The sequence below is a fragment of the Giraffa tippelskirchi genome, chromosome 6 (genome assembly GCF_054371585.1).
Source record: "Giraffa tippelskirchi isolate mGirTip1 chromosome 6, T2T-mGirTip1v1.2.pri, whole genome shotgun sequence".
Taxonomy (NCBI): domain Eukaryota; kingdom Metazoa; phylum Chordata; class Mammalia; order Artiodactyla; family Giraffidae; genus Giraffa; species Giraffa tippelskirchi.
Genome location: NC_137280.1, coordinates 16,627,140 through 16,641,223, shown reverse-complemented (window position 1 = coordinate 16,641,223; position 14,084 = coordinate 16,627,140). Strand labels below are relative to the sequence as shown.

The 14,084-nt window shown below is 43.8% G+C and overlaps 1 protein-coding gene across 3 annotated transcripts in view; it reads left to right on the top strand.

Annotated features, from left to right (window-relative positions):
* Nucleotides 1-14,084, top strand: part of SNX31 (sorting nexin 31) — an 80,639-nt gene that overhangs the window by 22,676 nt on the left and 43,879 nt on the right. For all 3 annotated transcript variants that reach the window (XM_081503441.1, XM_081503442.1, XM_081503444.1), the window contains one exon: nt 10,634-10,744. In XM_081503441.1, the coding sequence (XP_081359567.1) occupies nt 10,634-10,744 (111 nt within the window). The remainder of the gene's footprint in view (nt 1-10,633; nt 10,745-14,084) is intronic.

Sequence of the window (14,084 nt, the reverse complement as noted above, 5' to 3'; positions counted from 1 at the left end):
TCCTGCCCACCCACTTACCACACTCCCTGCCTTTGGCCTGCGATTGCTTCTGAAATGAAGGGACTTTTGAAAGGCAAAACCAGTCTTTAGACTAAGGCCTATATGTTCCTGGTTCTTAATCTATATAGTGTGAACTGCATGTTTGAGAAGAAAAGACTAAGAAGGTATTTGTTGTGGCTTTTGTGTACTTGGGGAGTTAGGGGCAATGTATATATTTGGGGAGTGTTGCCCACCACAGGTCTATGGGCTCTAGGAAGTGACTCTTTCCCCATTTCCTCTTAAGAATGTTTCCTGTTTCCCTTGTAGTGAAATGATTAGGACCAATTAGAAAGTGTGATGGAAATTTAGAGGTTGGCACGTCCAAATAAGGATTTTCTGGATAATAAAGATCAGAGTATGTGCTATGGCTACCAGACATTCTTTGGCCTCAGAGGAGAATATCAATAAAGCCCGCTTATGGAGCTTCTTTGAAACATTAAACAATTTCTCAGGGTATTAAATTTGATTTGAAAAGAATTAACACATCTTTTAAAATGTGGTAAGGCAGCCCATGTGAGCTCGGTCACTAAGGTGTGTCCAACTCTTTGTGACCCCAGGGACTGCAGCCTGCCAGGCTTCTCTGTCCATGGGATTTCCCAGGCAGGAATATCGGAGTGGGTTGCCATTCTCTTCTCCAAAGGCAGCCCATGGTAATGGAGGATTTAGAGGTTTCTTAAAGATAAATGCATTTGGTTTACTAGTGTGAATTGTGTGTTTTAATTCCTGGTCCCCCCTAAATCAAGATGACAGCTTAGTTAAGTTTTGTTTTTGTACAATCTGAACCCACCGTGTTGGCTTTTTTCCTCTAATTGCATTATTATGGCTTTTATATTTTATAAATTGTGTATTTATATATATATATATATACAAGTAAAATTCAAATATCACAAATAGAGCCAAATTTCTTCTCGATCACAATTCCCAACATAGAATGTTTCATCTGTTGTGCATTTGCTTTTATCTCATTAAAGTTTTTCAATGCTATCATTTCTCCTCTTCACCATATTGTTCTAAAATTTTTCATTTTTTTAAACCAAACAAAATGTGCTGATAATTTTAAAAGTAAAATAGTGTTAAAAAGTATTATAATATAACCATCTCCTGCTTTTCAGAGGCAATGGCTTTCAAATCTTTTAGCTTTTTCTTCAGATATTTAAATATCTGGAGATTAATAATATCCATCTCTTTCTCCTGTTCTTCAGTTTGTAGATATTATCCATTGACTCCCTGTATGAGGGAGAGGGGATTCCCCGGTGGCTCAGACAGTAAAGGATCTGCCCGCAATGAGGGAGACCTGGGTTCAATCCTTGGTTCAGGAAGATTCCCTGGAGAAGGACATGACAACCCACACCAGTATTCTTGCCTGGAGAATCCCATGGACAGAGGAGCCTGGCAAGCCACAGTCCATAGGGTCATTAAGAGTTGGACACGACTAAGTGACTTTTACACACACACATGCACACACATGAGGGATGTGGATTCAACTTTCTTGTATCACCTTCTTTCATTCCTTTCTTCTCCCCAGTTTTATCTCACCGTTAAAAACATTAAGTCCTTAGTCAATATTTTGATCTTTATAACAGGTAAATATTTCTTACTAGTGAACAAATAATGTTTATGATTATGATTACCTTTACTTTCATGAACAACTTTTGTTTTTCTTGGAGTTAAAAATGACGTCATTTAAAAATGATATCGTTGAAAAGAAAAAAAAAGATGCTTAGTTGTGTTTAAACATATGATTGAAGGATTGCAACTTTGAGCCCCACCCGCTGGCCTCCGGGTTTGGGAGAGGGGCTGGGGACTGAGTTAATCATTGGTCAAGCCTACATACTGAAACCTCCATAGAAATCCCTGAACTGTGGGGTTCAGAGAGCTTCTGTATGGGCGAATGTGTAGAGGTGCCACATCCCTTCCGTTTAGCTCTTCCTGAGTTGTATCCTTAGTAATAAATGGGTTATAGTAAGAAAAGAGCTTTCCTGAGTTCTATGAGCTATTCTAGGAAATCATCAAACTCCAGTAAGGGGTCATGGGAATCCCAGATTTATAGCGAGTTGATCAGAAGTATGGGAGGCCTCGACTTGCAGTTGGCTTCTGAAGTGGGGGAGGGGCCGTCCTGTGGGACTGGGTCCTTAATCTGTGTGGTCTGTGCTAACTCCAGGTAATTAGTGTCAGAAGTGTTGATATGAGTGGAGTAGAGAAAAACAGTGCTTTTCCTTTTAGTGTCCCATGAACAGTGTAAGGGCATTAGAGAGTTTTAAGCCAGAGGAGTACATTTTCAGCTTTGCATGAAAAAAAGTATTCTCTGGCTGCTGTGTGGAGAGTGCCTTGCAAGGGGGGCAAAAATGGAAGCAAGGTAACCAGTGAGGAGGCCATCGCAGGGGTCAAGGAGGGGAGGACGAATCAGGTGGGACTCAAGGGCAGGTAGAGAAGATGAAAAGAAGTAGATGGATTGACAAGATTGTCTAAGATGTGAATGTACAGGACTCAGCACTTGATTGGATATGAGTGTGGAAAACATCTTCCTGAATCTTTTCTGAACCGCTTTATTTCTTACCTGTTGTCACTAAGTCAAATCAAAGGTATGTAATGACCTCCTCATTCCTATGCTAACAAGAATGAACCAAGAAAGCTGCCACTTGAGTATTTGGAGTAGGTGTCCTCCCAGAGCTGCCATCCTTACTTTAGAGCTGAAAGAATACAGAGCACAGAGGGGAGTTGCCTGTCCAGATTTCCACAGGGTCCCGCGCAGTGAGGGTAGAACTAGGCTTGGAACCAGGCAGTCTGCTCTGTGGATCATGCAATTCTTAACCCCACAGTCTAGCCCAGTCCCTTGGTACCTCATGTATGAATGACCGCCACCCACTTCTCTCAAGTCTCCCACATCCTTCAGTCTCCCATCTAGTTCATTTTCACTTACAGTGCCAGACACATCTTTCCCTAATGCCGTTTCCACCCTTCCATGTCCCCGATCCAAAACCACCATGACCTACTTTTGCCTTTTTAATAAAACCCTCAAGTGTCTGATTTTAGGGCCATCTATGATCTGACCCCTTCTACCAATGCAATCAACTTCCTCACTTTTATTTTGCAGAAGAATTTAATATGGACATGCATTTGTATCATTTTAACTGTTTATATGATTTAGCTATCTCATTGGTCTGCAGTATAGTTTGAGTCGAGAGTTGCACTGAAGTAACAAATTAATGGTAGGTTTTCCCTTAAATCATATCAAAAGGCAATGGCATCTTTCCATTCATTTTGAGAGTGTTTTTCCTCTGAGGTAAGAGATGTTTGTGAGTCTTGGCCAAATACCTTTAAGAACCCAAAACCTGAGCAGAAGTGTGTACCTGGAAAGGGACTATTTGCAACAGTTGCTCTGGAGAAGCCCCTGTTCTTGACTACTCAGCTAAATATAGGATCTCGGGGGCCCTAGTGTTATCAGTTATCATAACTGCAGGAGAACTGGGGAAATCAGTCAGGATTCCCCTGTGAAGTTAGAATTGAAGAAAGTGTGGCTGAGGTTGCATGCGGGGAGCTCAGGGCGTGTGCTGGGGAGGAGGGAAACCAGAGGCCTTCACCTGCTGAGGAACGGCTTGGAGTGATTCTCAAAGGTTCCCGGGAGGTGGGTTGTCCCAGCGCTGGACACTTAAAGGGAAAACCTGGCAGATGGCTGGGTCAGCATTTGCTGATGTAGAGGCCAGTATTGACAGAGGGAAGCCACGGGGCTGTTTGAAAAGTGACCAACATGGCTGATTCATGTCAATGTATGGCAAAAACCACTACAATATTGTAAAGTAATTAGCCACCAACTAAAATAAATAAATTTATTAAAAAAAAAAAAGAAAAGTGACCAACATGGTGATGGATAAGTGTGCAAATTCCCTCAGGCAGATGGACACCTGTATGTGGAGGAGCAACATAACAGGCACCTTATGCTGGTATTACGGTGGTGACACGATGGCCGTATCACTTACGCAAGTGAAGTGAAGTGAAAGTCGCTCAGTCGTGTCCGACTCTTTTCGACCCCGTGGACTATACAGTCCGTGGAATTCTCCAGGCCAGACTGCTGGAATGGGTAGCCTATCCCTTCTCCAGCAGATCTTCCTGATCCAGGAATCAAACCAGGGTCTCCTGCATTGCAGGCAGATTCTTTACCAGATGAGCTACCAGGGAAACCCAATTTATCCAAACTTAGACACACACAAAATCCTATGATGATCTTTTATTTTTCAATTTTTATTTGTTTATTTGTGTATTTTCGGCTGCACTGGGTCTCCGTTGCTGCATATGGGCTTTCTCTAGTTGTGGCAAGTGGGGGCTACTCTCTGTTGCAGTGTGTGGGCTTCTCATTACAGTGGTTTCTCTTTTTGCAGAGCATGGGATCTTCCATTGTTGCGGCTTTCTGACTCTAGAGCACGGGCTCAGCAGTTGTGCTGCATGGGCTTGCCGTGTGGCATGTGAAATCTTCCCAGACTGGGGATCAAATCCATGTCCCCTGTACTGGCAGGCAGATTCCTAACCACTGGATCACCAGGGAAGTCCCCTTAGACACTTAGAAAGGAGCGCTATAATTGTTACACTTGTATTTGTCTGCTCAGGCTGCCATAACTGGTAGCTTAAAGAACAGAAATTGCAAAAACTGTGAGAAATAAATTTCTTCTTTGTGCACATGTGCAGAGAGCAAGCTCTCTGGTGTCTCTTCTGGAAGGACATTAATCCCATCATGAGGACAGGACCTCACTTAACCCTAGTCACTTCCTAAAGGCCCCATCTGTAACACCATCACACTAGAGGTTAGGGCTCCAACATATGAATGGGGGCATGGGGCACTGGGACACAAACATTCACTCCAGAGCAATGCAGGAGCAACCTTCCTGGGCCAGCCGGGAGAGAAGTCCACCCCATTTGAGTTCAGGCCCTGGATCATGCAGAGCTGGCCTTGAGTCCTGCCTCTGCTACCAACTAGCACTATGCCCTAGGGGGGGAGTTACTTAACCTTTGTGAACTTTTACTTCATCTGAAAAGGGGGGCTTTAAAATTTTTTTATTTTATTGAAATGTAGTTGATTTACAGTGTTGTATTAATTTCTGTTGCATAGCAAAGAGGCTATCTTTGCATGAAATGTTCCTTTGGTATCTCTAATTTCCTTGAAGAGATCTCTAGTCTTTCCCATTCTATTGTTTTCCTCTATTTCTTTGCACTGATCACTGAGGAAGGCTTTCTTATCTCTCCTTGCTATTCTTTCAAACTCTGCATTCAAATGGGTATATCTTTCTTTTCCTCCTTTGCCTTTGGCTTCTCTTCTTTTCTCAGCTATTTGTAAGGCCTTCTCAAACAACCATTTTGCCTTTTTGCATTTCTTTTTATTGGAGACGGTCTTGATCACTGCCTCCTGTACAATGTCATAAACCTCCATCCATAGTTCTTCAGGCACTCTGTTTATCAGATCTAATCCCTTGAATCTATTTGTCACTTCCACTGTATAATTGTAAGGGATTTGATTTAGGTCATATCTGAATGGTCTAGTGGTTTTCCCTACTTTCTTCAATTTAAGTCTGAATTTGGCAATAAGAAGTTCATGATCTGAGCCACAGTTAGCTCCCAGTCTTGTTTTTGCTGACTATATAGAACTTCTCCATCTTTGACTACAAAGAATATAATCAGTCTGATTTTGGTGTTGACCATCTGGTGATGTCCATGTGTAGAGTCATCTCTTATGTTGTTGGAAGAGGGTGTTTGCTATGACCAGTGCGTTCTCGTGGCAAAACTCTATTAGCCTTTGCCCTGCTTCATTCTGTACTCCAAGGCCAAACTTGCCTGTTACTCCAGGTATCTCTTGACTTCCTACTTTCACATTCCAGCCCCCTGTGATGAAAAAGACATCTTTTTGGTGTGTTAGTTCTAGAAGGTCATGTAGGTCTTCATAGAACTGTTAAACTTCAGGTTCTTCAGCATTACTGGTTGGGGCATAGACTTGGATTACTGTGATATTGAATGCTTTGTCTTGGAAATGAGCAGAGATCATTCTGTCGTTTTTGAGATTGCATCCAAGTACTGCATTTTCGACTCTTTTGTTTACTATGAGGGCTATTCCATTTCTTCTAAGGGATTCTTGCCCACAGTACTAGATATAATGGTCATCTGAATTAAATTCACCCATTCCAGTCCATTTTAGTTCACTGATTCCTAAAATGTCAGTGTTCACTCTTGCCATCTCCTGTTTGGCTAATTCTAATTTACCTTGATTCATGGACCTAACATTCCAGGTTACTATGCAATATTGCCTTTATAGCATCGGACTTTACTTCCATCACCAGTCATATCCACAATTGGGCATTGTTTTCTCTTGGGCTCCATCTCTTCATTCTTTCTGGAGTTATTTATCCACTCTTCTCCAATAGCATATTGGGCACCTACAGACCTGGGAGTTCATCTTTCAGTGTCATATCTTTTTGTCTTTTCATACTGTTCATGGGGTTCTCAAGGCAATAAAAGGGAACAGTTCATGCAAAGATGGACACAGTAAAGGGCAGAAATGGTATGGACCTAACAGAAGCAGAAGATATTAAGAAGAGGTGGCAAGAATATACAGAAGAATTGTACAAAAAAGATCTTCATGACCCAGATAATCATGATGGTGTGATCACTCACCTAGAGCCAGACATCCTGGAATGTGAAGTCAAGTGGGCCTTAGAAAGCATCACTATGAGCAAAGCTAGTGGAGGTAATGGAATTCCAGTTGAGCTTTCTCAAATCCTAAAAGATGATGCTGTGAAAGTGCTGCACTCAATATGCCAGCAAATTTGGAAAACTCAGCAGTGGCCGCAGGACTGGAAAAGGTCAGTTTTCATTCCAATCCCAAAGAAAGGCAGTGCCAAAAAATGTTTAAGCTACCACACAATTGCAGTCATCTCACATGCTAGTAAAGTAATGCTCAAAATTCTCCAAGCCAGGCTTCAACAATACGTGAGCTGTGAACTTCCAGATGTTCAAGCTGGATTTAGAAAAGCCAGAGGAACCAGAGATCAAATTGCCAACATCTGCTGGATCATAGAAAAAGCAAGAGAATTCAAGAAAAACATCTATTTCTGCTTTATTGACTATGCCAAAGCATTTGACTGTGTGGATCTCAACAAACTATGGAAAATTCTTCAAGAGATGGGAATATCAGACCACCTTATCTGCCTCTTGAGAAATCTGTATGCAGGTCAAGAAGCAAAAGTTAGAACTGGACATGGAACAACAGACTGGTTCCAAATTGGGAAAGGAGTATGTCAAGGCTATACTTTGTCATCTTGCTTATTTAACTTATATGCAGAGCACATCTTGTGAAATGCATGGGCTGGATGAAGTGCAAGCTGGAATCAAGATTGCCAAGAGAAATATCAATAACCTCAGATATGAAGATGACACCACCCTTATGGCAGAAAGCGAAGAGGAACTAAAGAGCCTCTTGATGAAAGTGAAAGAGGAAAGTGAAAAAGCTGGCTTAAAACCCAACATTCAGAAAACTAAGATCAAGGTATCTGGTCCCATCAATTCATGGCAAATCGGTGGGGTAACAATGGAAACAGTGATGGGCTTTTATTTTCTTGGTCTTCAAAATCACTGTAGATGGGACTGCAGCCATGAAAAAAAAAAGAGATCCTTGCTCCTTGGAAGAAAAATTATGACCAACCTAGACAGCATATTAAAAAGCAGAGACATTACTTTGCCAACAAAGGTCCATCTAGTCAAAGCTATGGTTTTTCCAGTAGTCATGTATGGATGTGAGAGTTGGACTATAAAGAAAGTTAAGTGCCAAAGAATTGATGCTTTTGAACTGTGGTGTTGGAGAAGACTCTTGAGAGTCCCTTGGACTGCAAGGAGATCCAACCAGTCCATCCTAAAGGAAATCAGTCCTGAATATTCATGCTGAAGCTGAAACTCCAATACTTTGGCCACCTGATTTGAAGAACTGACTCATTTGAAAAGACCCTGATGCTGGGAAAGATTGAAGGTAGGAGGAGAAGGGAATGACAGAGGATGAGATGGTTGGATGGCATCACCGACTCTATGGACATGAGTTTGAGCAAGCTCCGGGAGTTGGTGATGGACAGGGCAGCCTGGCATGCTGCAGTACATGGGGTCACAAAGAGTTGGACATGACTGAATGACTTAAATAGACTAGATAGCAAAGTGACTCAGTAATACATATATCTATCTATCTATCTATCTATATATATATCTTTTTCATATTCTTCTCCATTATGGTTTATCACAGAACACTGAGTATAGTTCCTTGTGCTGTACAGTGGGACCTTGTTGATTATCCATTCTCCATATACTGCCCTTCCCAAACTCCTAATCCTTCCCTACCCTCTCCCTTGGCAACCACCTGTCTGTGAGTCGGTTTCTGTTTCACAGATATGTTCATTTGTGTTGTATTTTAGATTCCACATATAAGTGATATCATATTGTATTTTTCTTTCTCTCTCTGACTTATGTCTCTTTTTATAATCTCTAGGTCCTTCTGTGTTGCTGCAAATGGCATTATTTCATTATTTTTATGGCTGAGTAGTATTCCATTGTATATATGTACCATATCCTTATCCATTCATCTGTTTATGAACATTTAGGTTACTTCCATGTCTTGGCTATTGTAGGTACTGCTGCAGTGAATTTAAGGGTATAAGTATCTTGAAAATGGGGGCTTAATAAGTGTATATACCTCATGGAATTATATGAGAATTGCATTAACTACTATATGTGAAGCATCACAGAGCACAGTTATCAATATTGTGATCTAACAATAGATATAGATATATAATAAATACACAGATATTATATTTACTCATAAATGAGATGCTATCTCTGCATGTTGATTGTATGTATAAATACAACACATTCACAAACATATACTGTTTTGTGGACCAACCCTTTGAATTTGGAAAACAGCAGCCTTTCTCTTCTAAAGTACTCAGGTTCAGAATCATAGCCATTTAGTAATTGTAAGTAGGTGGGCTCAGGGTGGGGGTGGTTAAAATTTAACCATTATTAAAGGCTTGCCCTTGGATAATAAAACTAGGAAAAAATAAGCCTGTCACTAAGGTGATGGGCCTTTTGAGGTAGCTGGCAGTGCGATTGGGCTTCCCTGGTGGCTCAGCTGATGAAGAACCCACCTGCCAGGGCAGGAGACATAAAAGACGGGTTCAGTCCCTGGGTTGGGAAGATCCCCTGGAGAAAGAAATGACAACCCGCTCCAGTATTCTTGCCTGGGAAATCCCATGGACAGAGGAGCCTGGCAGGCTACAGTCCTTGGGGTCACAAGATTCCCCTGTTCCCTACAAAGATTGGTGCCTAATCCACTGTGTCTGTGAACTGCAGGGGGTGGTCAGGAGGACTAAGGAAGGGAAGGGGCTGCCTGTTGAGGGGAAGGGGTCTCACTGGTCAGCTGACCTAAGCCCCAGCCCCATGATCCCCAACAATCTGCTGATCAGTCATTTGGATCTTCCTTCCCCCGAACTGATACCAGGAAGGAGGTGACCTGGATGGAAATTTTCTGGTCACTCAAAAGAGGTACCTCCTCTCTCCTTCCCCCTCCCACCTCCATCCCCACCCACTGTATTGCTAACTACTATTATTCCGGCTTATATAGTGGGCTCAGAACACAGAAGATGATTTGAGTGGCACTTTGCTCAGTTCTCCCCCGGATGTCACATCACTAGTGCCATTCTAAATGCCTAGGAGGGAAGTGAACGCATTGCATGCAATGGCTGCATGAGTCCATGGGATGAGAAGGGCTGTGACCAGGATCAGCCTCCCAGAGAGGAAGCAGTTCTGTGAACTGACACGAACCCATACTTTGGGAGGTGCTGAGAACAGCCACCCCCAGACGCAGCCGTGCTGGGAGGCCCGTGTGGTCAGCCACTGACCCTTGTCCCTGCCCTGCCCGGGGTCCCTCTCGCTGAGCACCAACCTCAGCCTCACGCTTCCCTCAGCTTTGATGGGCTTCCCGTGTCACTGGCATGTCTCTGACCTTCCAGAACACTCTATCTGAGAGGTTCACAGGTCCCTGAATTCCCAGTCACCTCTGGCACACACAGGTCCCCTGAAGAAGGCTGGAATGCCTGTGCACAGGCAAGGCTGCACTGCCTGGGCCCTCAGCTGGTGCCATTCAACCAGATGGAGACTTGCTCCCCGACACGGGCCTCATGGTTTGCAACTTCAGAGTTTTGTTTAGCAGGAGCATAAATTACTGCCTATCACAAACTTGTAAGGATGCCTGGAAATATTCAAAATGAGAGTTAAAATCTGGGATGACCAAGAGTCACATGGATGATTTTTATCAAAAGCTTTTTTCCTAAAATGGATGCTTTGTTTATCTGGAAATTATTCAAGTCTCATGTCATCACTTTGCCTGAACTCCTCTCCAGCCCCTCCTCACTGCCACCTCACCCCCTTAAACCGAGGCCCTTAGTCTCTGCACTCAGCTTTCATGTGCTTTGGACACTGTGTGCCCCAAGGGCCTGAAGAGGGAGCTGACTGCCCCCCACAGCGACATCTCCCACAAAAGAGTGCCAAAGCTTGTTGTACTTCCTTCTGCTTACAGGACACATTCAGCATCACCACCAAGAAAGCGTCTCTGGATATATTTCTGCCCGATGGAAGGAGCATTAAAGTCGAAATTCTAACATCCGATACTGCCGAAAGAGTCCTGGAGGTAAATTCGATCTAAATTCCAGCCCCAGACCTGAATTTAGGAATCATTCTGTTTGAAGGCAGGGACTAGGATACGGTTACCTTCTGGAAGCTTTCTGCCTGTCATTTTATTCTGGATGACTCGTCTGTAGAGATAAGAGACTGATGGAGAAATTATCTGAGCGACTTACGGAGGAATCTCAGCTACAGGCAATCTCTGGAGTCTCTTCGGTTTTCCTCACCCCTCATGGGCTGGTGTTGGTTCCCTGGAACTCAGCCAGGAATGTGCCTCCTGCAAAAACTCAAAGTCCTTTATTTTGGGATGTCCATGGTTGGGAGCAGGGTGGAGGATGGAGCCGAGATGAGTCTTACCCAGGGTGACTGATGTCAGGTTCTGGCAGAGAATGACAGTGAGGTTATCAAAGCCAGAAAGAGTGCTCCCTTCTCCGACACAGGGAAAACCCCTGAAACCAATGCCCAATGCTTCTAATTATGGATCCACAGGGCCAGACCTGTGTTCCAGTCAGTTCTCTAAGGACCCAGAGTATGCGACCCAGAAAGCCTTCTTCCTTCTCCAGATGCAGCCATAACTAACCTGGCCCCTGTGGCCTTTCCTCCCTCTATTGGGCTGTGGAGAGGACTCCTGGGCTGGCTCCCAGGTCCCTCTCCTATGGAGGGCTTCAGTTTGTCAACTTAAATAGGAAGGTAAAATCAGGCATCTCAAAATTGTCAAGAAGATGCACATAATCGGGAACAGCAGAGGAATTGGCAACTGGGGACATGCAAACTGGAGAGGTTGCTGGTGTGTCCTCTGAGGGCTTGGAAGAGACTGTATTTCCAGGCTGGGAAGGTAAAGAGAGGAGAGAGTTCAGTTAAAGTCTGCTGAAACCAAAACAAACAGAGACTGGATTTGAAAATTCCCTGAGCAGACAAAACCAGTCCAGTCACACAAACAAAGCTCCATTCCACTTATTTCATGAGACCAGCCTGACCTGGGTCATATCTTGTTTGGGTCTCTGGAAACCATGAGCAAAATTTCCCAAGGTTGATGCAAGGCAACCCTGGACCAACTCCCTAGCATTTAAAAAAAATTCCACTATTATCAGTTTTCTGAATCAGGCATTTATGTGAAATCAGCCTCTCAGTCCTTAGGGCTTGTCTTCTTGAGGACACACTTGTGGGGTTTTCCATTTTATATCCTCCAGTTGCATTTTAGATTGTAATGCTTTCACAAATTCTAACCTTCCAGAGAAACATTCAATGGAAAATAAGAAGTTATGAGCAGGAGGGGGTCAGAAAGTTTCTAGGACATTTCCAAGGACGGGAATTCCCTGTGCTGGGGTCCTGATGTCGGCTGGCTTCTGAGCTGGTGACCAGAAGTTCTCCCTGCTGGGCTCCTATCCCTTGAGCCTGCCTCGCCCTGAGACCCTGGGCACTTCCTGTTACATCCTGGCTCCCCTTCCCAGCCTGGAGATTTGAGCTCACCTGTGCCCTTTTGTTTGCACCCCCAGATTAGGAAGTACCCCTTCTCTAGATCTTGCTCTGCTCAAGAATGATAATTTTATAACTTTCTTCCTAACTAAAGTCACCACTTACAGCCTTTCCTTGACTGCCAGATTGTGACCCGTATGCATGTTATCAGCAGCCACCTAGCTGCTGAAGCCATTCGTTGAGAAGTTACTATGGTTCCTCCTCTTCCTCCTCCTTCACCCTCCACTCCCACTACATCCCAAGTCTCTCTCCTATTCATTCACCCTCCCTGTTTCCTCCTCTCCAGCCCCATGTCCCTAGCAGCTCCCAAACTAGTTTCCCTGCTTCTGGTCTTGCTAATCTGTACTGATTTCTAGAACGATCTTTCTAAAATGCATCAAGGGCTCTTGATGCTTAACACTTGAGGGGTTTTATACTGAGAGACCCCAGAACACAAATTACAGTTGCCTAAATTGCCCTCCCAGGACTAACAAAGTGGGAGACAGACACAAAACGGAAGAAGACAGTAATAGTTAGTGTAGGGACCACAAACTCAGAGACTTTGGGGGCCAGGCATGTAAGACAGGGATGCGCCTGCAGGGGGTAAGCTAATTTGGAAATGGTTGGACCTGTAGAGACCTGGAGAGCAGCTGCCCTGCCTGAAGACACCATTATTGGCATGTTTTTCACACACTGGGCTCACTGGCCAAATTAGACATAACTGTAGCTGAAGTTGGCTGCTACTGGGAGTATGGGGTCTCCTATCTTCTGGGGTTAGGACAAGTTTCAGATTCAAATTACAGAGCTGTCCCATCCTAGCTGTTTGAGTCTGGGTAAGTTATTTAATTTTTTGAGTTGATGTCTAAGTAATTATAGGAATAGCTTGTGATCTATCAGCAGTAGCGGTTATCGTTCTTCATCAATATTGGTATTGGTACTGATATTAGAGGGAGTGTTGAATAAATATTGAGTAGGGCAGTAAGTCTGGAGGGCTTCACTTGTAGCTCAGATGGTAGAGTCTGCCTGCAATGCCGGAGATCCGAGTTCAATTCCTGGGTTGGGAAGATCCCCTGGAGAAGGAAATGGCTACCCACTCCAGTATTCTTGCCTGGAAAATCCGATGGACAGAGGAACCCGGCAAGCTACAGTCCATAGGGTCGCAAGAGTCGGACCCAGCTGAGCGACTAAGCACGCACACACACAGGGCAGTAAGTCTAGGGTTCCACGATGCCACCTGTTTTGGCCAGTTTCCCTTTGTAACTAATAGTATAAGTTGAATGAGTTACTTTAACCTCAGAAAAATGAGCTTCCCCTCTTCCATCACATTGGCGTGTGAGAAATTCAAACCCACAGCATGGACATTCTTGACACTGGAGGTAAAACAAAGTAAAGGATCTTCCCTAAAAGGTAAATAGAACACTTGTGCTGTGTTGTGCTTAGTCACTCGGTCATATCCGACCCTTTGCGACCCCGTGGACAGCAGCCAGTCAGGCTCCTCTGTCCATGGCGATTCTCCAGGTAAGAATACTGGAGTGGTTTGCCACACCCTACTCCAGGGGATCGTCCCAACCCAGGGATCAAACCCAGGTCTCCCACATTGCAGGCAGATTCTTTACCATCTGAGCCATCAGAGAAGTCCAAAAGCAAACACTTGGCCAGGCACTGGTGTGAATTCTCTTCCAGGGAAATTCAATAGCTGGTATAAAATGTAATTTGCATTTTATAATTAAAAAGTATTGTCCATATCTTTTCAAGCATACTTGTTACCACAATCACTTCACCACTCTCATATCACTTCTCCAGCTATCCTGCTGGGTTCTTTTGAGGACCAGCAACAAAGTAAAATCTCTGTTTTCATTTTGTCTGCATTTGTGCTAATGTAGTTGTACTGG